The sequence below is a fragment of the Canis lupus genome, chromosome 10 (genome assembly GCF_011100685.1).
Source record: "Canis lupus familiaris isolate Mischka breed German Shepherd chromosome 10, alternate assembly UU_Cfam_GSD_1.0, whole genome shotgun sequence".
Lineage (NCBI taxonomy): Eukaryota > Metazoa > Chordata > Mammalia > Carnivora > Canidae > Canis > Canis lupus.
Window position 1 is genome coordinate 7445114 of NC_049231.1, and position 26779 is coordinate 7471892.

General features: G+C 38.9%; 1 protein-coding gene and 1 long non-coding RNA gene across 36 annotated transcripts in view; one reads left to right on the forward strand and one right to left on the reverse strand.

Annotated features, from left to right (window-relative positions):
* LOC102156006 overlaps nt 1-26779 on the forward strand; it is a 119104-nt gene that overhangs the window by 87630 nt on the left and 4695 nt on the right. For all 14 annotated transcript variants that reach the window (XR_005365338.1, XR_005365337.1, XR_005365339.1 and 11 more), the window contains 2 exons: nt 8031-8194; nt 20006-20852. This is a non-coding gene — a long non-coding RNA (uncharacterized LOC102156006). The remainder of the gene's footprint in view (nt 1-8030; nt 8195-20005; nt 20853-26779) is intronic.
* The window catches only part of C10H12orf56 (chromosome 10 C12orf56 homolog), a 112736-nt gene that overhangs the window by 84602 nt on the left and 1355 nt on the right, over nt 1-26779 (reverse strand). The window contains exons 2-3 of one of the 22 annotated variants that reach the window (XM_038549892.1): nt 7172-7319; nt 6974-7066 (exon numbers count right to left, since the gene is read on the reverse strand). The exons of 18 other annotated variants lie outside the window; for them this stretch is intronic. In XM_038549892.1, coding sequence (XP_038405820.1) covers nt 6974-7003 — 30 coding nt within the window. In that variant the 5' untranslated portion in view covers nt 7004-7066; nt 7172-7319. Of the gene's footprint in view, nt 1-6973; nt 7067-7171; nt 7485-15550; nt 15716-26779 lie in introns of those variants that run through there. 3 more of the 22 variants (XM_038549891.1, XM_038549894.1, XM_038549893.1) reach the window with 3 other exon arrangements.

Below are 26779 nucleotides of genomic sequence, written 5' to 3' on the forward strand. Positions count from 1 at the left end.
CAGCATGGAGCCCAACCTGGGGCTTGAACTCACAACCCCAAGATCAAGACCTGAGCTGAGACCAAGAGTCAAACGCTTAACTGACTTAGGCGCCCCAATCCTTAGTGTTTTGAGATATTTAACAGTCTACTTCCCTTCTCATGACAGCAGCAGTAGCATCTGACTGAACAGCCAAGAGTAAAGCCAGAGAATCACCAGAGGCATATTTAAACCTTTAATCCAAGCATGAGGAGGAATAACTCTATAAGCTTTTTGCAAAGTTACTTAGAATTTGAATAAAAATATTTCCTATGATCATCTACATTCATCCTTCTCTTTTCAGAAATAATAATAATAATTTAAAATCTGATTCAGGGGATAAATTAGTGAAAAGATATCTGGATCTACTCAAATGTAATTTTTAAAATTATTTTCAAATATATTAAGTAATTCAAGCCAAGCTAATGAAGCATAGCCCAGTACAGGGCTTCAAAGGACGTGCTTTTGTTAGTAATAAAAATTCAGGGATCCCTGGGTGGCGCAGCGGTTTGGCGCCTGCCTTTGGCCTAGGGCGCGGTCCTGGAGACCCGAGATCGAATCCCACATCGGGCTCCCGGTGCATGGAGCCTGCTTCTCCCTCTGCCTGTGTCTCTGCCTCTCTCTCTCTCTCTATCATGAATAAATAAACAAAAATTAAAAAATAAATAAATAAAAATAAAAATTCATAGTTAGTAAAAGATCCTATTCTGAACAGACTCTTCAGAAACGTCTTAAGCTATTTGATACCTGCAAAGATACACTGGTAAGTTAGACTCCTATTTCACATATGGCTAAGGTTTTTGTTTGTTTTCTTTAACTCTACTAACCCTTGCCTTTGTCAGGAAAAATTATGAAAGACTTTGAAATGGACAAAAAAGGTGATCCAGGTATTCTCCATCATTTATTGTCTTTGAACTGTTTTAAAACACTGTACGTGGGGACACTTGGGTAGCTCACTCAGTTAAGCGACCAACTCTTGATTTATGCTCAAGTCAAGAACTCAGGGTTGTGAGCTCGAACCCTACGTGGGGCTCTGTGTTCAGCCAGGGGTCTGCTTGAGATACTGTCCCTCTGCCTCTCTCCCCACTCGAGCACACTCTCTGTCTCTCTCTAAATAAATAAATAAATAGATAGATAGATAGATAGATAGATAGATAGATAGATAGATAGATAGATAGATAGATAAACTTCAAAACCCTTTAAGTTGTAGGGGTCCCTGCCTGGCTCAGTTGGTAGAGCATGTGACTCTTGATCTTGGAGTTGTAAGTTTGAGCCCTATTGTCTTTCAAAAGAAAACACTGTAAGTTGTAGAAAACTGGTGCAAATTATTACAGTTCATACTAACACAAGTGGAAGGCCACCGATTACCACCCTTTGATAACGAGAACGGTTGTTGGATATCTGACCCAGTGAGATTGTGTATTTCTGTGTTTACTGCTCTGAAGCTATCTGCTCTCCATCTAGATTTCTGTAATTTAGAAAAGCCCTTATCTCTTATATTAGTAGATATTTTCATATTTCTAAGAGGTATTAATAAATTAATTATAAAGACTAAGGAGCTCTGTTTTGAGGACTAGTAAAGATAAACACTTTTATAAGAAAAAATGTTTCTATAATTCCCCCAAAAATAAGGAAATTTCACATTTAATACTTTATTTATTAAGTTTTTTTTTTTAATTTTTTTTTTTTCATTTATTTATGATAGTCACACAGAGAGAGAGAGAGAGAGGCAGAGACATAGGCAGAGGGAGAAGCAGGCTCCATGCACTGGGAGCCTGATGTGGGATTCGATCCCGGGTCTCCAGGATCGCGCCCTGGGCCAAAGGCAGGCGCTAAACTGCTGCGCCACCCAGGGATCCCCAAGTTTTTTTTTTTAAGATTTTACTTATTTATTCACGAGAGACACAGAGAGAGAGCCAGAGACACAGGCAGAGGGAGAAGCAGGCTCCCAGCGGGGAGCCCAATGTGGGACTCAATCCCCAGATCTGGGATCACACCCAGAGCCACCCAGGCGTCCCAAGATTTTGTTTTTAAGTAATTTCTATACCCAACGTGGGGCTCAGACTGACAACCCTGAGATTAAGACTTGCACACTCACTGGCCGAGCCAGTCAGGTGGCCCAACATCTAATACTTTAAATGTGCTATACCTAAGAAAATTATTCTTACAAAAACAGACAAAAGTCTCAAGACTGTAAGTTTATGTATTAAAGTATGTCTTTGGCAAATAAAACTCGTTTAATAATTCTGATTTAATAAAAACAGCTATATTTTCTTAGATTTATTAGTATTACATTAAAAACTGTATTTTAGGGGATCCCTGGTTGGCGCAGCGGTTTGGCACCTGCCTTTGGCCCAGGGCGTGATCCTGGAGACCAGGGATCGAGTCCCACGTCGGACTCCCTGCATGGACCCTGCTTCTCCCTCTGCCTGTGTCTCTGCCTCTCTCTCTCTGAATGAATGAATGAATGAATGAATGAATAAATGAATAAATAAATGAATAAATAGATATATCTTTTTTAAAAACTGTATTTTATTCTACTGGAATTTGATTTTCCTAAATGTATATAGATCTGCTAATCAAACAAGCAAAACATTACTCCTACATAATGTTAAAAACCATGAAAAATGTAAATTTATGCTTAAGGAAATGGAATCATTCTGACAAGTTTTTATTTAAACTTTAATTGAAGATTGATTGAAGGTAATTTCCAAGATCTTTAGGTAACTTAAAACCTTGCACAGATACTAAGTTGAATTATTCAATGGATAATCATTAGATAGCAATATAATTTTTAAGTAAGGAAATACTGAAACATTGGCTATGCAAGCATAATTTTAAGTATATATATTTTTACTTCTTTTTTGTATAGAGAGACTGTATCTTTTGATCATATTAATGAATGTGCTCCTTTACAAAGGTGCCATGTTAGTGAAAGAGATTCTTTTTTTTTTCAAAGATGTTATTTTATTTATTTATTTATTCATGAGAGACACCATGAGAGAGAGGCAGAGGCACAGGCAGAGGGAGAAGCGGGCTCCATGCAGGGAGCCTGATTGGGACTCAATCCTGGGATCCCAGGATCATGCCCTGACCGAAGGCAGATGCTCAACGGCTGAGCCACCCAGGTATCCCATGAGATTCTTTTTAAGAAAGAGATTGCTTTCTATATCTATTTTTTAAATGGTTTATAATCACTCTGACTAGATAACCAGGTTTTGTTTTCCAAGTTTTTGTTACCCATGATCCTTTCTTAACCAAGTGTCCAAGTCTCCTCTAATAACCTCTTGATTTTTGCTTTGCCCAAATCAGATCCTACTATAAATACCTAGATAGATAGATTAATCAGTAGATAGGTAACTTTCAGGAATATCTTTTATACCTAATGTATCTTTGAGGTTTCTCAGAAGACCTCTGAAAAACATCATAAAGACTTGTTCTTTCCCCTTACAAAAAGAGAAGTGCTTGAAATAATTAGGCACATTTAGTCTATTTACCTTTTTTTTTAAGTAAAATAGTATAAATATTTCAGAAACTGTGTTTTTATGAGAAGTCTTTGGAGATTTCTCAATGCCCTCCCCATCCATGATTTTTTTTTTAATTCTATTCTTAGTGGTGGTTTTGCCTGATTGTATTAGACAATAGCCATCTAGTGTTATTGGTCATAATTTCAGATACTATACAGAATGTTAACTTGGCCACAGCCTTGCTTTTAATTTGAATTTATCATCTTCTAGATCAGTACATTTTTAGTGAGGAATCATGTTAATCTTATCTGTGCAGTTTGTAAAAAAACAGATTATCTGGGCCCTACTTCAGACTTACTGAATCTCTTTACTGGCTAGTCTGGGTTTAAAGTTGTTATATAATCTGGGGCGCCTGGGTAGCATGGCTGGTTAAGCATCCAACTCTTGGTTTTGGCTCAGGTCCTAATCTCAGGGTTCTGAGATCAAGCCCAGAGTCAGGCTCCACGCTCGGTGTGGAGTCTGCTTAGGACTTTCTCTCCCTCTCTTTCTGCCCATCCCCACTGTGTGCTCATGCTCTCTCTTACTCTCAAGGAAATAATTTTTTTTAAAAGTTGTTTTAATCTTGGCATAGTTTATACATATATACATATAATATATAGTGAGTATATATATTGTATTTCAATATTATTATGTTATATTAAAGACTTTCTCCATATAAAAATTATGTTCATTTATTTTTACAAATCAGATGTAACTTTTATTCATGTCTTTAAAAATAGGCTTTGTCACTATCCTTAGAGATATTTTGTCTGATTTTTTGTAATGGCTTTATTATCTTTTGTTGCATGCTATAGGACATGTTTTATATGTCATTTGCCTATTTTTAATATGAAACTTCATCAGACCTTTCATATTTGAAAGTTCTCAATAATAAATCAACCAGTCATTTGAAGTCTCTGTCTTCTACAGATAGTTTTTGTTTTATTGTGATGCTTGCTTGAAGTTTCTGCTATAAGCTAAAAGTCAGAGTTTGTGTCGTGACTTTGTTTGTGTCCTCAACAAAGACAGTCTCAGAGCAGAACCACCTGGAAAAGGATTGAGACGGGCTCTTCAAACTATTAACACTTCAGAGCTGAGCTAACATTACTTAGACAACTCTCAGACCATACCGGTGGACTGAGTTAGGATTTCCAGGATTCCATTAGGTCAAGAAGCAGTTGGCTTCATGAGACTCCTAACCCAATATGTACCAGAGTAAAACTTAACTTTATAGGACTAAATGAAACTGGATAAATTTTATTGTGGTTTTTTGTTTAGAATATTATTGATGTTGTTCTAATGTTCTATTTTCCAGATATAGGAGGAAACTTTTTCTCTTCCTTCTTAAATTATAACCAGTGTGTAACCCATAACAATTTAGTAGATTCTTCTCTCATAAACCAAAAATGTTTAAATATCTGATTTTCACTGGTTCCCCCAGAATTCAGAAACTCTTACTAGATTCAGTAAAGATCTGACTTCCTTTTACCAGCATATAATCGTACACATTAATTATATATCCAAGGCCTTATGTGAAGTGTCATATTTAAGAAGGATATTCATTTGGGGCACTTGGGTTGCTCAGTTGATTAAGCATCTGACTCTTGATTTCAGCTCAGGTTCTGATCTCAGGGTCATGGCATCGAGCCCAGCATCAGGCTCTGCTCAGTGGGGAGTCTCCTTGGGACTCTTTCTCCCCCTCTCCCTCTGCTCTTCCCCCTGCGCTCTTGTGCACGCTTTCTCTCTTTCTCTCTCTCTCTCTCTCTCTCTCTCTCTCTCAAAGTAAATAAATCTTGAGAGAGAGAGAGAGTCTATTCATTTAACCAGGTATGGCCAAAGGTTTGGTGTATTTATGGAGCCAGTGCTTACAAAGCCCTCCCAGGAAAACTAGCCCAGGGACTCAGGCTTACAATTATTAGGAAAATGACTTCCTGGCAGGCAAGGCAATTAAGAAATTTTCAGGACCTCAAAATTCACTCAAATTGATAGGTACTACAGGAGAAATCTGGTGGAGAGAGTTTCTTTTGCCTGACTTCCTAGCCTAGGAAAAGCAAAAGAGGCTTTTAAAAGTCAAACCTGAAAAAAATAAAAATAAAAATAAAATAAAATAAAAAATAAAAATAAAAATAAAATAAAAGTCAAACCTGACATTCATGAAAACTTTCAGACAGAAGTTTTTGCAAAGAATTTTAAGGAGGCCTATCTGGTAAATTAACACTCTTGCTGCACCTATGTAAATAACAAGGCCAACCTAAAGAGAGTTTTATTTTGTGATTGAGTGATCTTTTCTTTGAGATTATTATGATGGTGGACATGGGACAGGAAAACTGTGAGAGACTTTGAAATGGGGAAGGAGATTAGTAGGTATTCAGTTCAGCTAACCTATGCAGGTTATCTATGCCTTTCATTGTCTTTGAGGTTATATTATACTGCTGTAATTCATAGAAAACTCTTTTGTGCACTTTTTAAAACAAAAAGAAACTTAAAATTTCTAAGTGGTAAATCTGTCAACTTTTGTCCTTTCTGTTTCTTCCCTTTATGCTTAGAAATATCCTCTACACCCTGAAATTGGGTAAATATTCACCTATGTTTTATATTTCCTTTATGGTTTCCTCTTTTACAGTGAGCTTTCCAGTCCTTCTGGAGTCTCTAGAGTATCCCTTAAGACTTTGGTCTAACTGGCTGTGGTTCCAAGTGTATTTAATATTAACCTGGTAAAAATTATGCTTCAAGTAGAGACTGAATGAGTGTAAATAAGTATGTAAATATTTCTGCCTCAAATTGCTTATAAGCAGTTTGGGGAGGAGACAAAGTACCTATAATAATTTACCTAATAATTACACAGTTTATGGAACATGGTAAATATATAATATTTGTAACACATCTATAAGGTGGTTATTTTTAACCCCACTTTGCAATGAGAAAACTAAGGTTCAGAAGGAGTTAAGTTTATAAAACTAATAAATGGTGGAACTAGAACTCTAAGACAAGGCAGTTGGTTTCCAAGGCCAATTTTATAAAAACAACTAAGATTTAAGACCACAGCCCTAACTAGTGGTAAGAGGTGGGAATTTTGTCAGGGAGAAATAGAAGTCTTTTTTCTAAAGCAGGGCTGGAGCTGCACCTGGCTGGCTTAGTCTGTAGACATATGACTCTTGATCTTGGGGTCATGAATTTGAGCCCCACTGGGCATAGAGCCTACTTAAAGTTTAAAAAGTAAAAAAAAAAAAAAAAAAAAAATGCACACACACACAAAACCACACACACTAAAAAAAAAAAAAAAAACAGGGCTGTAGTCCAAACAGTAATCAAGCAGCTGGATTCATTATTATGTCAGTGTTTCAGCGAATTATGCTAATTCCTTTATCTGAGACTGAAGTAGAGCCAGACCTCTTTTTTTAGTCGCTATAATCACCGAATTTGGTTAGCTTTGTCATTCAAGAACATACCTTCTTTAAATACACTGTGGAGGCATTCATTCATGTAAAACATTCATATAAACTTTTTCTGTATTTATTGGCACAGAAAGTATCCATAACATGCTGCAAAGTAAAAATAACAGATTACAGCACAATATTTGGAATATGGTTCCATATGTGTTAATGCATAGAACACAATTTGGAATGTCGTACACCAAATTTTCTTACCGTATGGTTAACTGTGGTTATCTCTGGGTGGTGAGATTTGTTCAAAGATAAACCGAGGCATATTAAAATTTTTAAGAGTCTATTTGGGCACAAATCTATTCAAATCCGGCAGCATCCAATCTAGCAGATAGAAAGGAGCTCCAAGGAGCTGTACAAAATGAAAGACTTTTAAGCAGAAGGGAGGGAACAAGGAAGTTACCCTTGGCAAAAAAGCAGGTTAGTTATTGCAAAGTTCCTTTAGGGGATTGTAGGGGTTTACCAGGCAGATTACCTAACAAGTGCTGATTAGGAGATTCCCTTTTTTTTTTTTTTTTTTTTTTTAGTATTTTATTTATTTATTTAGAGAAAGCAAGCAGGAAGGACAGAGGGAGAGACTGTCAAGCCGACTCCCCGCTGAGCATGGATTCCCAACTCAGGGCTGGGTTTTACGACCCGAGCTGAAATCAGGACGCGGACCCATAACCAATGGAGCCAGGAGATTCATGATTGACTGGTTTAAGAGTCCATTCTGCAAGAGCCAAAAATGTAATTAGGTCAAGTCTCCAATTGGGGCTTGTCTTGTTTTTAACAGATTGTAAATACATAATTTATTTTTATTTTTATCTGTTTTAATTCTAAGAATCATCTACATGCTACAATAAAGACAGTTGTTTTACTGATTTTTAAAAATATTTCATCGGGTAGCCCTAGCATCTCATAGTCATAAAACACAAATGTATGCATTCTTCTCTGGAAATTTGTCACCAAAGAACTAAAGGGGGGTGGGCAATAAGGACAACATCTAGTATGACACATGAAGACAGTCTGTTTACAGCAATATGACTTTTTTTTTTTTTTTTTTTTTTTTTTTTTTTTTAAGGAGGCACCACACTCACCACGGAGCCCGATTCAGGGCTCAAACTCATGACCCTGAGATCAACACCTTGAGATGAGCTCAAGGGTCAGACACTTAACTGTCTGAGCCACCTCGGCACCCACAGCAGTGTGACTTGGATGGAATTGGAGGGTATTATGCTGAGTGAAGTAAGTCAATCGGAGAAGGACAAACATTATATGTTCTCATTCATTTGGGGAATATAAATAATAGTGAAAGGGAATATAAGGGAAGGGAGAAGAAATGAATGTTCAGAAATATCAGAAAGGGAGACAGAACATAAAGACTCCTAACTCTGGGAAATGAACTAGGGGTGGTGGAAGGGGAGGAGGGCGGGGGGTGGGGGTGAATGGGTGACGAGCACTAAGCGGGGCACTTGACGGGATGAGCACTGGGTGTTATTCTCTATGTTGGTAAATTGAACACCAATAAAAAATAAATTTATTATTTAAAAAGCATTTCCATGCATACTACTATAGTGACAAGGCCTCTGTCGCTGATGGCAGCCACACAGCCAAGGGGACACATCTGTTGTCTGTAAAGGGGTGGATGATGTCAGATAAATGGACACTAACTCTGAACAGCAGTAGGGTCAAAATGATCTATCACTTTCCACTTACCGCATTCTTTTATTGGTTCATCTAATGATCATAATCTTAGTTGCAAAGACTATGACTATTGTAGATAGAACAAACTCTTACAAAAACATTTAATTCAACTTGGACTTGAATTATAAGGTGTTAGACTCTCATTTTCTTTTTTACGTTGAAAATTAAAATAAAAATAAAAATCATTTGTAAAGACCACAGCATGTTTGTGAAGTGTGAGAGGACCACCCAGGAGCTAAGCAAAGCTAATTTACACATCCATGGGAGGTAAAAAAGTTTTCTGATTGGGAAGCTTCTCCCCTGTCAGGCAAAGAGATTTGGTCCAAACAATATGCTGTCAGTGCCTGAATGAAGAAAAGTTGTTAAATGGGACGCAGCTGAACTCAATCCTGTGCTAGCAATTTATTTTAGGCATAGTGTTATCTGAAAAGAACATTTTTGCATTTACTCCAGAGACATCATTAGGAAATTCAAAAGCCAGAGTTTCCAATTTACCCCAAAGCATGAAGATAGATAGATAGATAGATAGATAGATAGATAGATAGATAGATAGATAGATAGGCAGATAGACAGATAGACAGATAGAAGGAAGACAGATGATGTAATGCTCCGTCAGAACTACTTTGTTGAAAATCTTCTAACTAGAGGCACCTGGTGGGCTCAGTCGGTAGAGCATGTGACTCTTGATCTCGGGGTGTGTGAGTTCAAACCCCATGTTGGGGGTAGAATTTACTTCTTTTTTTTCTTAAAGATGTACTCATTTATTTTATTTTACGGAGATGGGAGGGGCAGAGGGAGAGAGAGAATCCTAAGCAGATTCCCTGCTAAGCATGGAGCCCAACACAGGCTGATCCCATGACCCCAAGATCACAAACTGAGATGAAATCAAGAGTTAGACACTTAACCGACTGAGCCACCCAGGCACCCCAGGGGTAGAGTTTATTTTTTATTTTTAAAGATTTTATTTATTTATTTATTTATTCATTCATTCATTCATTCATTCATTCATCAGAGACACACAGAGAGAGAGAGAGAGAGAGAGAGAGGCAGAGACACAGGCAGAGGGAGAAGCAGGTTCCATGCCAGGAGCCTGACACGGGACGCAATCCCAGGTCTCCAGGGTCACGCCCCGGCCGAAGGTGGTGCTAAACCGCTGAGCAGGGCTGCCGTAGAGTTTAAAAGAAAATTAGAATGTTCTAACTTTATGTCTTAAAATAAGCTTAAAAATTTTAAATAGCTTAAAATAAGCTGAATAATGAGATAAATTTTATTTTGTAAATGAATATACAGGTTAGAAATAAGATTGTTCGTTGTGTCATATAGCATTGAATTTGTTTTTAGGACATAAGTTGAAAGAAGTGCTTTTACCCAGACACCTTGAAGCACAGATAATCATTTCTGAATATGTACGTGAAAATAACTTTAGAACTCCAAATCAGGACACAGGACAACTTTTTTCTATGACTTGCAGACATAACAAAGTCTTATATAACAATTAAACTATTTACATATATTTACCTTTTATTTTTTAAAGATTTTATTTATTTATTCATGAGAGACACAGAGAGAGAGAGAGAGGCAGAGACACAGGCAGAGGGAGAAGCAGGCTCCATAAAGGGAGCCTGGACTCAATCCCAGGACTACAGTGTGGAGGCCAAGAAAAATTAAGGCCATCCCACCTAAAGTTTAGCATTAGCACAAGTACAGCTTATTAGGCCCCTGTGAATAAGAGCTGAACCTTATGGGAAAAACTGCAGAATGTCCTCAATGTCCTTGGCAGAGAATCCCATATCAGAAGGACAACAGAGCTCAGAATTGCCATCAGCAGAGAATCCCATATCAGAAAGACAACAGAGCCCACACCTGTAGTAGAAAGTCCCATATTAGGATGAGAACAGAGCTCAATGCCCTTAAGCCCCATATCAGAATGTAAACAGAACTTGAGAAATTCCTCCACCCCTTCTGAAAATCCCCTAGACCAGCCTATAAAAAACCCAGCTGTAACCCACTTTGGGGTCCAAGTCCCTGCTCCGCTGTGTCGCTGTGTCGGGTATACTTAGATCCAAGCTCGAGCTTGCTAATAAACCCTCATGTGCTTGCATCGGTGTCGGCTCCTTGGTGGTTTCTCGGATTCGCAATCTTGGGCACAACATACAGGATCACACCCCGGGCCCAAGGCAGGCACTACACCGCTGAGCCACCCAAGGATCCCGATAAATCACCTCTTTTAAATACAGTTGCATCCAGTGCTATACTTAAAACTTCCACTAATATAAGTGATACCTTTAGCTTATGTTTTCTCATTAGAAACTAAGCCTGGCAAGTTAGAGTTATTTGCAGGTGGCCTCCTAAGTTCTTCCCCCCAGTCAAAATTATAAAACTTCTAAGACCATTCATAAATTGTAGCACTTTCTAATGCCTGACCTGACTTTCTCTGCCTCTGAGAAAGGTGTCTACTGTATAACCACCATTACTGGTAGTTTGGAGCCGTGTGGTACACCAACTGTAAAATTTGGGCCTGCGGGAAAATCTTCAAAAAAAAAAAAAAAAACCAATATCATACTGGCTCATCAACTAGGTGTACCTTTTCTCCATCTATGAAGTTTAAAAGGTAGGTAAGGTGTGCAGAAAAAGGATTACCTCAACAGGTCTGGGTTGTCCATACCTTGTACCACCAAAGAAAGGCCTATCTTCAGGAGCAGCCCTTGCCTGATCTTAGGAGATAACCAATGAACCTTGTAATGTTCCGACAGCCTAATACAAGCGGGTGTTTCTGAGACCTGGGGCCATGCTGTACCGTTTAAGCAGATATATTTATTCTGACAATGGAATGTGTGATAAACACCTGTTTTTCTGGGGGTGAGAGTAAGGAGGTGGAAGGAGGGCTGGAGTCTGAGTAGCTGAGATCGCTCATATAGGCTTTATTTGCATACGTGACTGTCTCCAATACAAACTCTGGACACCAAGGCTCAGGTGAACTTGGTAATACTTTGCAGATGTTGTTACACGTTGCTGGGGAAATAAGTACATCCATGACACTCCACTGTGGGAGGACACCTGGAAGTGTGCACTTAGGTTCTCCTGGATTTTATCTCATGCATCTTTTCCTTTTGTTGAATATAATCTGTATTGTCTCATTATAATCAACCATTTGGATCCTGTGAGTCCTTCTAGTGAATCATCAAGCATGAGGGTAGTTTTGGGGACCCCCTACACAATAGGACAATCTGACACAGCCATAAGGCTGCTTAGACCACTGGTTTTGCCTCCTTTGAGCACTGCAGTTTTGCCTTTTCCCCAGGCTGAGTCAGAGAGGGCCAAGCCACCTTTCCATTCTTCTTTTTCAAAGGTTCATAAGGATTCTGATCCTGTGGCTAGATCCTCTCCAGAGTTAGGATGGGGAAGAGGAAGGATTCAATCTTCAAACAGTATCACATAGAACAAAAATAAAAGGTAACATTTATTGAGCACTTACTATGTGTTCTTTTAAGTGCTTTATACATATTATCTCACTGAATCCTCATACAACCCGAATGTTGGTAAAAGTATTCCTGCTTACAAGGAATTCAAGGAATTTAAGGCTCAGAGAATTAAGGGACCTGCTAGAGGTCCCTACTGCTAATAGGTGGCAGGCCAGATTCAAAATGATGCTTGTGCTCTTAACTTATACAAAATGACACACAAAGTATGAAACATGCATATATCAAGAAACCAAACTGTGGGTCAAAAAATAAAATTGTTTCCATTGTGAGATAAGACAATATTAAAATGAGGCGGATTTTTGTATTCTCACCGTGAAACTTAAGGAGAAGGGTCTACTACTCAAACATGATTCCTGTCATAACAAATGTCACACAACCCTCAAAAATTCTAAATTTCCTAATTACTGAATTGACCCATTTTGCCCAGGTGGCTCTCATTTTTTATGCATTCTGGTGAACTGTCCACTTACAGAGTTCCTATCAAAAGCCTGACATCAAAGAGGGATTAAAACATGAAAGGGAATCTCAGACTAAGAAAGCCAAAAAAAAAAAAAAAAAAGAATTCATTGTAAAATAGTGTACAAAGATCAGGATTAAAATCACTTAAAAGCCAGATTTATGACTGGAAGGTACTAACATGTCTTAAAGGAAAGCCATCAGGCAGACAGCAATCTAATTAGTATAAATTATTCCTTTTTTTTTAGTATAAATTATTCTAATTAAATTCTTATGGACCAATTCATTATTTTGTGCCCTAATTGTTAAGTATATCATGACCAAACTAGATAATCATAGTTAGCATCCTGACAGAAATTTGGAATGTTGGAGAAACAATATGAATTAACAATCAGGAAATCTCATTTTGAATGGGGCTTTCCCTATTAACTAGCAGTATGATTTTGGCCAAGTTACTTAATCTCTTTTGGCTTCGATTTCCTCATTTGTAAAATGTGGAATCTGTTTAAGGTCTCTTTCAGCCTGAACAGTATATATATTTTAATATATTTATATATATGTATATAAAAATTATATTTATATATAAATATATTTATATATTTATATATAATATAAAAATTATATAAAATATGTTTTTAATACAAAACTATATTATAACTTTATAATATTAAACCTTAATATTGACTGGCTCAATTAGAAGAGCATGAACTCTTAATCTCAGGGCCCTGAGTTTGAGCCTCACGTTGGGTATAGATTACTAAAAAAAAAAAAAAAAAAAAAAGTAAAACTTAACTTTGCCAAAAACTGTATTTCAGGAAATATATTTACATGATCGAGAAAAACCAGATGGGCTGCTTTGCAAAGATGCAGCCAAAGAGCAGCTGCAGAGTCCTGTTTTGGAGGAGAGTGTATTTATGTAAATATGTAATTATGTATGTGTTTTGTTAAGAACATTCCTTATGAAGAATTCAGCATCTATATCCCAAAGAACCTATACTTTGTAAAAGGCACTAGTACTATCAGCGTACCAAAAATACTAAATATAGTGGGCACCTGGGTGGCAGTTAAGCATCTGCCTTCGGCTCAGGTCATGATCCCAGGTCCTGGGATGGAGCCCCAGGTCGAGCTCCCTGCTCACTGGAAAGCCTACTTCTCCTTCTCCCTCTGCCTGCCACCCTTCCTTGCTTGTGCTCTCTTGCTCTCTCTCTCTCTCTCTCTCTCTCTGTCAAATAAATAAATAAAACCTTAAAAAGAAAGAAAAAAATACTAAATGGAGTTCTTCAAGCTGAAAAAAAGGAAACCAGACAGTAACTTAACACCCGCACAGAGAAACAGAGAACACTGATAAGGATAACTACACAGGTAAAAATAAAAGACAGTTAAATGTATGTTTTTCTGTAATTCATTTTTTCTCCTACCCAGTTTAAAAGACACATGCATAAAGCTATAATTATAAATCTGTGTTGATGGGCACATAATGTAGAAACTGTAATGTGTATGATAACAATAGCACAAAGGAGCAGGGAGGGAATAGACTTATCATTTTAGTATACTATGGCAATTAGGTTTGTAATCATCTGAACTACATTGTTACAAACTAGGATGTTAATTGTAATCCCCAGAGCAAACATTAATTTAAAAACTCCAAAACGCATAGTAAAAGAAATCACAAGAGAATTCAAAGTGCATACTAGAAAGTATCTATTTGACACAAAGGAAGGCAATAATGGGGAATAGGGGGGGAAAGGCATGTGAAAATAAATAGCAATATGACAGATGTAAATTCTACCTTAGCAGTAATTATAATACTGTAAATGGATTAAACATTCTAATTAATGTCAGGGATTGAAAGATTTTTTATTTAACTAATGATTCACTTTATTTTTTTAATTAATTAATTTATTTATTTATTTATGATAGTCACACAGAGAGAGAGAGAGGCAGAGAGAGAAGCAGGCCCCATGCACCGGGAGCCCAACGTGGGACTCGATCCCGGGTCTCCAGGATCGCGCCCTGGGCCAAAGGCAGGAGCCAAACCGCTGCGCCACCCAGGGATCCCTAATGATTCACTTTATTACAAGAGACCTACTTTTTTTTTTTTTTAAGATTTTATTTATTTATTCATGAGAGACACAGAGAGAGAGAGGCAGAGACACAGGCAGAGGGAGAAGCAGGCTCCTCGCAGGGAGCCTGATGTGGGACTCAATCCCAGGACCCGGGGATCACGACCTGAGCCAAAAGCAGGTGGTCAACCGCTGAGCCACCAGGTGCCCAAGACTCACTTTAGATTAAAAAACATAAATAGTTTGAAAGTAAAGGAATGGAAAAGACATCTCATGCAAACAGTAACCAAAAGAGAGCTGAAAGGATGATAGTATTGTGAGACAAAATACGACTCAATGCAAGAAAAATTTTACTAGAGGGGCACCTGGCTGGCTCAGTGGATAGAGCATAGGACTGTTGATCTTGGGGTTGTGGGTTCGAGCTCCACTTTAGGTGCAGGGATTACTTAAAATCTTAAAAAAAGAAAAAAGGAATTTTCCCTAAGGAAGTTCACAAAAGAGAGATGGCAACCAAATGCAACGTATGCTTCTTGGCTGGATACTAGTTTGAACAAACTACCTGTGAAAGACAGCTGGAAACAGAAAAGCTATGTGGTTTTCACTAAAACAGGGCGCTACTTAGTTCCACTGATTTGGGTTTATACATATTGTAGAAAGCTGATCAAGCACATGCTATTCTCTCCTTTTGGAATACACTTGCCCTCTATTATGCCTAGAAACTTCTATTCTTCCTTCAAAGCCAAGCTCAGGTTACTTCTTTGGTGAACCTTTACATGTTTGTTCCTGCCACCCTGGCACCCCTCCCCCTGCCAAAAAAAAAGAGTATGTCACTTCCTCTTTTGGATTCCCACAATATTCTATTTATTACATCTATTCTCACATTTCATTATACTTACCTGCTTATGACTGTTTTTCTTCTTTCCCATCTGCTTGCATTCCTCAAGGAAGTTACTCAAAAGCAGGTACCACTTTTTATTCCCTTATATATTTGTAGTCCCTGATAATTCAAAACATTGGTAGAATGTGCCATATAAAACCTAACATCCATTCAATAGAACTGTACAGTGTAGAAAGAAAAAAAAACATAAAACACAGGAAAAATCAAAAGGGAAAAAACTGAAGGCGGACATCACATACTGGTGCGCAGTTTGGAGATCATTTTACTTAGTGGGACATTAGGTTGTAGAAGTAAGGCCCCCAAGGAGCTAAATCATGAAATATTTTTCGACTTCCACAGTTCTTTCTGGACTTAACTTCCTCTCTGATAGTACACTCTAAGTCTCCTGTCTCCAACAAAGAGAGGAAAACAAGTAATAAATTAATTCACTCAAATTTTGATTTAATGAATTACCTGTTACTATTTCAGAACAAATCTGAAGGAGGACCAGTGGTAAATCCAAAGGATTCAAGCTACTGATGAGATAGCTAATCAATATATGGAGATTTCTTGAATGGCTTTCCCTCAAATTAAACCACATTAGCAGTTACCTATGTCACACAGTACATAAGCTTATTCCTAAGTAGAAGCTATTTTTACAGTTAGCATTTGGCAAATCCTTCCACTGTCATAATTAAAAAACTCATTGTGGCCTCCACCAGGTGTTTTTTTTTTCCCCCATTATACTCTACCTGGCCTTTGTGTACCAATCCCTAAGGAAGTCTGAGTAGATGAGGTCTTTTTGGAATCTGTGAATATTGCTGGCAAGAATGATCCACCTACATATTCCAAAAAGAATTACCAGTTTGGAAAATTGAATACTGCCTCCATAATACTGGAGACTCCCTAGTCTATTTTAGCGTTAGTCTTGAAAAATAACCTCTGGGACATTGCCTCATTGCCTCATTCCTCTGGGACAAGAGCCACAGCTAAGAAAAACTAAGAGAAAAGAAGCTCTTAAGGTTTGGCCCTGTGAAAAGGATGCTACATCCCTTCTGCGCTTTTCCAAACCAAGCCTGTCCTTGAACATCATCAGAAACAGCAATGGCACCAGTCTGAGTGCTGAAGGGCAACAATCTTGAGTATAGAGAAGTGGTATGGGGAGTGAAAAAGGTGTTTTAGTTATAATGTCATTCTTTCCTTCCTGACAGCCAGCGCCCAGGAAACCATGTAATCTGCATACTGTGAGGTAACCATGTCCTGTCTATTGCAAAAACCTAAAAACTAATAAAGAAATTTGGAATTTGGAATTTGGAAACCAGGAATTAGTAGAAGATCAGTTGTTACTATGTGCATGGTGGTTAAAGATTGCTGGCTATAAGGTCAAAAGCCCTGAGTTTATTTTCCAGCTCTGATATTTTCTGAATATGACCTTGTGCAAGCATTTCCCCTTCGCTGTCTCAGTTTTGTCATGTTAAAAAAAAAAAAAAGAAAAGACAGTATTCCCCTTCCTTCGAGAATTAATAAGATTAAATGAGACAAAGTATTTGACACAAGGCTGGCACATAGTACATCCCCAATAGATATCAATTACAATTAATGGCCTCTCATAAGAATTAAGGTTCTCATAAGAACCTCAGTAATGCAATATTGAGCCAGATTCATGGCCTACCCAGCATGGTATTTGTCTCTGATGGTGGCAGCAAGGGGCATGTTGAGTGAGAAGAGAATGTTCTTTTCTGTTATCGCAAATGAATCAGGCTTTATCTGAAAATATCTCTAAGTTCTTTGACTACTTCTACGAATAATGTATCACTCATGAATGCACCTACATTTTTGACATATTTGTATTTGCAACTGGTACTGACTTCTTACTTTTATCAAAATACTTTTATTTTTAAAGATTTTATTTATTTATTCATGAGAGAGGCAGAGAGAGGCAGAGACAGGCAGAGGAAGAAGCAGGCTCCATGCAGGGAGCCTGATGTGGGACTCGAAACCGGGTCTCCAGGATCATGCCCGGGGCTGAAGGCAGCGCTAAACCGCTGAGCCACCCGGGCTGCCCCAAAATACTACTTTTAAAATGTAAAGGGGGATCCCTGGGTGGCACAGCAGTTTGGCGCCTGCCTTTGGCCCAGGGCGCGATCCTGGAGACCCGGGATCGAATCCCACATCGGGCTCCCAGTGCATGGAGCCTGCTTCTCCCTCTGCCTGTGTCTCTGCCTCTCTCTCTCTCTCTCTGTGACTATCATAAATAAATAAAAATTTTTTTAAAAAATGTAAAGGGATATCACTTATTTTTTACTTTTTAATTGAAGTATAATTGACACTCCTTGTTTCTTGTTTTCTATCTTTTTAAGATTATTTATTTGAGACAGCACGAGCAAGGGAAGGGGCATAGGGAGAAGGACAAGGAATCTCCCTGTTGAGCACAGAGTCTGATGCAGGACTCTCTCTCAGGACCCTGAGACCATGAACTGAACTGAAATCAAGAGTCAGATACCGAACCGACTGAGTTACTCCTTGTCTTCTGTATTTTGTGAACAATTCTATATTTATCTTATCCCTTAGTCTTGGTTCAGGTTTTTTCTATTGGCTTTAATTTCAGAAATAAAAACACCCTAAGCTTTTAGCAGTGGATTATCTAGTTTCTAATTTATCCAGTTCAATACATCATGGATTCTTTGAGTTCTACTACAAAATGCAAAATTGATGGGCAGCCGGGGTGGCTCAGTGGTTTAGCGCGACCTTCACGCGGGGAGCGTGATCCTGGAGGCCCGGCGTCGGGCTCCGTGCATGGAGCCTCCTTCTCCCTCTGCCTGTGTCTCTGCCTCTCTCTCTCTCTCTCTCTCTCTGTCTGTCTCTCATTAATAAATAAATAAAATATTTAAAAAAAACAAAATGCAAAATTGAGACATGCAAAATGTAAGATGAAGCTTCTGTTTTCAAAAAGCTTAGACTAGGGATCCCTGGGTGGCGCAGCGGTTTGGCGCCTGCCTTTGGCCCAGGGCGCGATCCTGGAGACCCGGGATCGAATCCCACGTCGGGCTCCCGGTGCATGGAGCCTGCTTCTCCCTCTGCCTGTGTCTCTGCCTCTCTCTCTCTCTCTCTCTCTGTGACTATCATAAATAAATAAATAAAAATTAAAACAAAAAGCTTAGACTCTTCCAGATATTCAATGATTTTTTTTTTTTTAATGACCTGCTATGACTGAGGCAGCTATATCTAGGGAGTCAAAGCATTGACTCGAAGCCAGACTACTAGCATTCAAATTCTGGTTCTGGCCACTTAGAGGATGACTTGGGCAAGTTGTGTTTAATATTAGGTTTGATGAAGAATAGAGAGTCAATAAATCAATAACAAGTTGCTTAAGTTCTCCATACATCTATTTATTACATCTATTCTCAGATTCTTTATCTGTAAAGCTGAGCTAACAATATTATCTAGGGTTGTTGTAAGGATAAAGAAGTTGTCCCTAGTTAAGTACTTAGAACAGAGGCTGAGTGGCATATAGTAAGCACTCAGTAATTTGTAGTAGACATTAGAGCTGTTCACAAATATTCCTTTTATCTCTTGGAGACATGTGGGATGCATATATGGTAAAATCATATTTTCTGTCCCCCCTTTATTTTTAAGATCTTATTTGTTCATTTGAGAGAGAGTGCAGAAGAGCAAGTACAAACAAGGGGAGGGTATGGGTAGAGGGAGAGGGAGAAGCAGGCTCCCTGATCAGCAGACAGCGGGACCTGGGGCTCAATCCCAAGACTCTGGGATGGTGACCTGAGCTGAAGGAAGACACTTATCTGACTGAGCTACCTAGGCACCCCTTTCCTCCCTCTTTTAACTTAGGCATAGGCCATGTGCCTGACTCTGATAATGAAATGTGAGAAGTGACTGTCACTTCTGGATAAAATCTTAAAAATCAGTACATAATTGGGGCACCTGGGTGGCTCAGTCAGTTAAGTGTCCAACCCTTGATCTTAGTTCAGGTCTTGATCTCAGGGTTGTGATTTTAAGCCCTGTGTTGGGCTCTGCTGGGCGTGAAGCCCACTTAAAAAAAAAAATCAGTACCTAATTTGCCAGGTTAACTTCCTTCTGCCATGCTGATTAAGCAGGCATGTGCTGAGATGGAGTCCCTAATACTAAGATGTGTGACTAATTATCACATATCTTGTGACTTAGATGAGCAGAGCCTCTTGCTAATCCACAATCGACAAGTAACTTGAATGGGACAGACTTTATGTTGTGTTAAAGCCTTAAGACTTTGGGGTTGTTTGTTAGTGCAGCTTGACCTAGGCTATCTTGACCAATACACTGTCATTCTGGGCACTGGGGGTACATCAGTGAATCAAACTGACAAAAACACAGGCCCTTGCAGAATTTCTCAAAACTCGAATACAATATCCTAACTATTCTATGCAAACCATTAAGAAACCAAAATGATAAGAGATTACCACCTTTCTTCCTTCCACAGTGAGAGTTTTGAAAGACTACAAATGAATCAAAATAGAAAAAAGAAATGCTAGAAAAGAAAAGCAGCATCCATAATATGGTTTCATCTTACATAACTCTTAACACCAAAATGCAGGACTCAAGTAAACAACACAGGGATCATCTCACACAAGCACAAAGGAAGCATGAAAAACGCTGAACCTGAGCATCAAAAGACCTGTGAGAATTTACTCTGGCTCCTCCGCTAACTGCCTATGTGATGAGTTGTCAAGTCTTCAGGGAGCCTCAACACTTGGAACAAGGAAAGAGGATCTCTCCCTCCAAGAAGTGAACTACATGTTGTATCTGAGCATCCGTTTATTCATGTATTCATTCTTCCAATTGACAAATTGACCATCTCCTCTGTGTCAGGCAATATGACGCACAGTGACCCAGGGATGAATAAGACAGACAAGCTCTCATGGAGCTTACATTTACTATGGGAGAGAAACAATAAAAACAATAAAAAGTCATTAAACAGATTAATCTTATATGCTGATAGTGATAAGTGCTTTGACACTAACATGTGACAAGTGTGACAGAGGAATGGTACATTAGACTGGGTGGTCATGTGAGGCATCCCTGCAGATGTGATTCTGAATTTGGAATGTGACTGACAAGAAGGAATCAACCCTCTGAAGATCTGGAGGAAGAGTGTTCCAGATAGAATGGCAAGTCCAATCACCCTGCAGATGTGATTCTGAATTTCGAATGTGACTGACAAGAAGGAATCAACCCTCTGAAGATCTGGAGGAAGAGTGTTCCAGATAGAATGGCAAGTCCAAAGTCCAAGGAAAGAAGAGCATAAAGAGCTCACGAAAGAGTGGAAGGTAAGTCAGAGATAAAGGGGTTATCAAGGAGGCTCTTACAGACATTGAGGAGTTTGGAAGCTAATGGAGATTTTGAAACAGAACAGTGACATAACTAAATTTATAATTTATGTTTAAAAAGGTCATCCCAGGGCAGCCCGGGTGGCTCAGCGGTTTAGCCCCTGCCTTCAGCCCAAGGTGTGATCCCGAAGTCCTGGGATCAAGTCCCACATCAGGCTCCCTGCATGGGGCCTGTTTCTCCCTCTGCCTGTGTCTCTGCCTCTCTCTGTCTCTCTCTCTCTCTGTGTGTCTCTCATGAATAAATCAATCAATCAAAAAAATAAATAAAAAAGATCATCCCAACTGCTAGATGGAGAGGAATGAGTTTAGAGGCAATTTCAATAGTCTAGATAAGGGATTGGACAAGCGCATAAGTAAAAGGAGTAAGAAAGGTCATGGCTGGATATATTTTGGATGAGAAGTGTCAAGGTTCAGAACCCTCCCCCAAAATATAGCACCTTGGTTTACTGAATATTTTAAGCTGAAAGAATTGAGGAAACAGCAGATGCAGGAAACTCTCTCAGACCTTTTCCCACACCTGCTCCCTTGAAACAGGTCATAAGACCCCCATGGAAGAGGTGCCTTCCCTGTGCCCAAGACAAGAACAGTGAGAAGAATCCAAATAGCCCTTGCTAGTTTTTCCTAGTTTATTATCCTTAGTCATGCTCCCTTTTTTGTACTATCCTATTTTTCCATGACTCTATTCTTCATCAAACCTAATATTAAACACACACAGATTTACCTGTTTCTTCAGGTCTTCATTTCCTTATAAAGGCTTCCATGTCATGTAAATTTTATATTTAATAAATGTGTATGCTTTTCTCCTGTTAATCTGTCTTTGTCAGTTTAATTTTCAGACCCAGCCAGGGACCCTGAGAGGGTCAAGGAAAACTTTTTCCTCCTTTACACAAATCAAGGGGGTATCCTGATTGTTGGACGTAAGAAGTGAGAAAATTAAGGCTGATGGAAGATGATATTATTTCCTAAAATAAGGAAAGCTAAGGAAGGAGCAGATTTGCGGGTGGAGATCAGGAATTCTGTTTTTTAACATATTTAACTTGACAAACCTACTAAGCAGATTTTCAAGAATAAATGAAATAATGTATTTAAAACAGCTATTATCAGTGCTCAAAAAAGTTATTTTCTTTACAAATTTATTAAATATCCTAAATTCAAGTGCCGTAATATGAAAAGAGAACATAATAAGTATATTACAAATTCATAGTGAGACTTAGTAGACTTAATGTATGTGAATAAAAACTATCAATAATAACATGTATGTAGCTCTTACCATGTGCCAAGTAGTTTTAAGTGTGTTACATTTATTAATGAATTTAATCCTCCCAAAAACTCAAAGGAAGGTGCTGTTCTCTCCATTTTACAGATGAGAAAGGAAGGCACAGACTAGAAGGTAAATAATTAAACCAAGTTACACAGGTAGAAAGCAAAAGCTGAATAAAAATATCTTATTAAAAAGTGTATTATTAAATACCCAGTGTATATTGCAGATAATAAATTTAGAAACAGAAGAGATTATGTTGAACATTAAACAAATATTTATCGACCATCTCATCTGTGCCAATCAGTGTTCTAGGAACCAGAGATACAGCAACGAACAAGCAGACCAAAGGTCCTGCCTCATGGTCTAGCCAAGGGAAAACAACTCTGAGAAAGAATGACAGGCTTCGCCTGGAAACATGTTGGCTCTGAAAACTGAAGTGGGGAAAGCGGGGATCAGTTGGCAAACTATTATGACCCCATCAGCACACAGTTTATGACCCCATCAGCACACACACCTGTTTCTGTTCAAGCCAAGATGTTTTTATATATTTTTTAAAACCACTCAGATGTCCCTGTTTTTACATTTTTTTTAAGCAAACCCTTTGCCCGTCATGGGGCTCAAATTCACAACCCCAAGATCAAGAGTGACATGTTGTACTGACTGAGCCAGCCAGGGACTCCTATTTTTACATGTTTTAAGAGGAAAAAGATGGGCAGCCTGGGTGGCTCAGCGGTTCAGCACCGCCTTCAGCCCAGGGTGTGACCCTGGAGACCCGGATGGAGTCCCACATCGGGCTCCCTGCAGGGAGCCTGCTTCTCCCTCTGCCTACGTCTCTGCCTCTCTCTGTGTGTTTGTCATGAAACAAATTTAACAAAAATAAATAAAATCTTTAAAAAGAGAGAGACAGGGAAGGAGGAGAGGAAGAGAGAATTAGAAATATGAGGATTTGAACAACTTTGAAGGAGGAGGAAATGTTCACCCCAAGCAACAGGCCAGGCTGTAAAAGGTGCATTTGTTGCTTGTTCAGGAAGCCACATGGAGCTGGGATGGCTGGAGAGCCCATATTCACTGGGAGGCGTGGAAAAAAAAGAACAAAGACAAGCAAGAAGTTAGAAGTGAAGGCTACTGGATTTTTTTTTTTCCTCTATAGGTGATGGGATGGCAGTGAAGGAGAGTGAATTCATAGGAAATTCACTTTTGAATAGTTGCTTCTCACTTAAAAAAATATGTATTTAATCTTAGAAGAGTTTAAAGAAATGTTTTGATGCCCACAAGAGCAGAACTTGAGAGCATTCTTCCAAAAGTAACTTTTAGGGATCCCTGGGTGGCTCAGTGGTTGAGCACCTGCCTTCAGCACAGAGCATGATCCTGGAGACTCAGGATCGAGTCCTGCATCGGGCTCCCTGCATGGAGCCTGCTTCTCCCTCTGCCTGTGTCTTCTGCCTCTGTCTCTCATGAATAAATACATAAATAAATCTTTTAAAAAAAAGTAGCTTTTAAAGAAAACGTCAGCCTTTTTATAAAAGTTCTGCTCAAGAAACCTTAGAAACTCCTTCTTTTAGAAGATGAACCATATCAAACAGCTACAGAGATCTCCCAGTGCACTTTAAGCTCATCTTTGCTGGAAGGGAAATCTCATTTGTATCCAATCCAAGTTCTGGTCTAACTTTTTGTTGCTGTTACCTTCAAATTTTTTTTTTTCCTGAGGGGAGAGAATGGAATTTTTTTTTAATTTTTATTTATTTATGATAGTCACACACAGAGAGAGAGAGAGAGAGAGAGAGAGAGAGACACAGGCAGAGGAAGAAGCAGGCTCCATGCACCGGGAGCCCGACGTGGGATTCGATCCAAGGTCTCCAGGATCGCACCCTTGGCCAAAGGCAGGCGCTAAACCGCTGCACCACCCAGGGATCCCGAGAGAATGGAATTTTACCTGTATATTTGCAAATTATATTCTGAAGTGTAATTGTAAGAGGTGTCATGGAGCCAGGAGGGCTAGAGCCCAGAGGTATGAAGGACTGTTTTGCTTAAGGGCTTTATTACTGTGACAGCTAGAACAAAGGCAGGATTGGAACCTGAACCAACTGAAAGTTAAATAACGAGACTAATGTGTGCAGTGAAATGAGAAAACCTTTGAGAATGGAAAAGGGTGTCTAAAGAGTTAGCCTCAGAAAGAGCACAGCACCCTTAAAAAAAAAAAAAATGGAGAGTAAACAGTTTATCTTTAAAGGAAGGAGGAACCGGTTCTAAAAAACAAAGCTGCCTGGCACTGAAATCATGTCATTGAAGTGACTAAGTTGGTATGGATAAAAAACAACTTATATAACACAGAAATCAAGAAAATTATCTACATTGTGGTATTAAGTAAGGACTTGATGTTCACAGAGGGACAGTTAGTCAACTACACCTGTGGTTATTAATTAGCACTATACCTAGTCCCTTACCAGCAATTCTGATACCCCTATTTCACATACCCTGTAGAGCTATGCAAACCACTGAACTGCACTAACCCTGGATTATTTTATAAAGCCTTAGAAAAAGGGCAGCCTGGGTGGCCTAGTGGTTTAGCGCTGCCTTCGGCCCAGGGCGTGATCCTGAAGACCCGGGATCGAGTCCCACATCAGGTTCCCTTCATGGAGCCTGCTTCTCCCTCTGCCTGTGTCTCTGCCCCATTCTCTCTCTCTCTCTCTGTCTCTCATGAATAAATAAATAAATAATCCTAAAAAAATTTTTTTTGAACCTTAGAAAAAGAATTGGCTAAGGCATTTGTACCTGGCATGATTATATTTATTTCTCACTGAAACACTATTTTTTAAAAATGATTACCAATTTTTTAAAAAGATTTCTTTTTTTAAAAAGAGATTTATTAAAAAAATAAAAAATAAAAATAAATAAAGATCTATTTATTTATTCAATGAGAGACACACAGAGAGAGGCAGAGACATAGGCAGAGAGAGAAGCAAGCTCCATTTGGGGAGCTCAATGGAGGACTCAATCCCAGGACCCTGGAATCACGGCCTGAGCCGAAGGAAGGCAGACGTTCAACCATTGAGCCAACCAGGAGTCACTAAAATATTTCTTTATTTGAGGGGGCAGGGCAAAGGGAAAGAATCTCAAGCAGACTCCCTGCTGAGTGGGGAGCCCTACGCAAGGCTCAATCCCATGCTATTAATGTTTTTTAAAATGAGTAATCATTGGGGCACCTGGGTGGCTCTGCTGGTTAAGCTTCAGACTCTTGGTTTCAGCTCAGGCTGTGATCTTAGTGCCTGGGGATTGAGCCCTGTGTCGGGCTCCCCACGCAGCAGGGAGTCTGCTGAGATTCTTTCCCTCTCCATCCCCCCTCCCCTCCACCCCAACTCCCCACACCCACTGTCTCCCTTTCAATAAATAAACAACATTGATAGGAAACGCTTCTGCATGTATTTGCTGTTGTAACTTATTACCACATAATCTGTGGCATTAGACACAAATTTATTCTCTCCTCTTTCTGGAGGTCAGAAGTCCATATGGTCCTCACTGGGCTAACATCAAGCTGTCAGAAGGACTGCATTTCTTCTGCAGGCTCTTGCGTTTTCCAGCTGCTAGAAGCTGCCTACCTACATCCCTTGGCTTCTGGCCCCTTTCCACCTTCAGAACCAGTAGTCTCTTGTGTGCAGCACTCTGCCTCCCTTTTCCACTTTTTGAGGATTTTGCGATTACATTGCCCCCCCCCATGATGCAAAATAATCGTCCTATTTTATCTATTTATTTATTTTAGCTTATTTCTTTTTTCTTTTTTCTTTTTTTTTTTTCTTTCTTTTTTTTGGGGGGAGGGCAGAGGTTTCTTTGTTTATTGGACACTTTGTTTTTTTTGTTTTGTTTTGTTTTTGTTTTTGTTTTTTAATTTCCCTATTTTAAAGCCAGCTGATTAGCTGGAACTTAATTGCATCTGGAACTTTAATTCCTCTTTGCCATGTAAAGTAACATATTCATAGGTTCCAGGGATATCTGTTGGGGGCCATTACTCTGCCTACCACAACTTTAGCCAGAGTTAAAATACATTGTGCACAGTGGACATTCAATCTATCAACAATGCTGAAATCTTGGATTTGTTCAGCACCTTTGCACATTCTCCTATATGCCTGAAAGGTAAATGTTGTACATAAAGGATGACCAAATGAATTGGTAGGCCTTTTGGGAGGATTCTTGGCTTGGAGGCCTAGGAAACTTTACTGTACTTTTCAGTTTCTGACAGCTCAAAAAGAAAGATATATAACAACTATTGGAATACATATACTGTGTCTTGTTGGGTAGAGCAGCAATATCCTAAAATCATCACGTTTTGTCAAAACAATAAATCATTATGTTTTGTCAAAACGATAAATGTTAACACGGCAGACAGAAAAAGCTGAGTATCTAATGTTTTAAAAAGCATTTGATAAAGGAAATTAATTTTTTTTAGTTCAAGAAAATGAAAATAGTGGAAGTGAGGAAAAAGGCAGTTTTGCTTCCAACTTTTTTTCTTTAAAGATTTATTTATTTATTTATTTATTGGAGACACACACAGAGAGAGAGAGAGAGAGAGGCAGAGACACAGGCAGAGGGAGAAGCAGGCTCCATGCAGGGA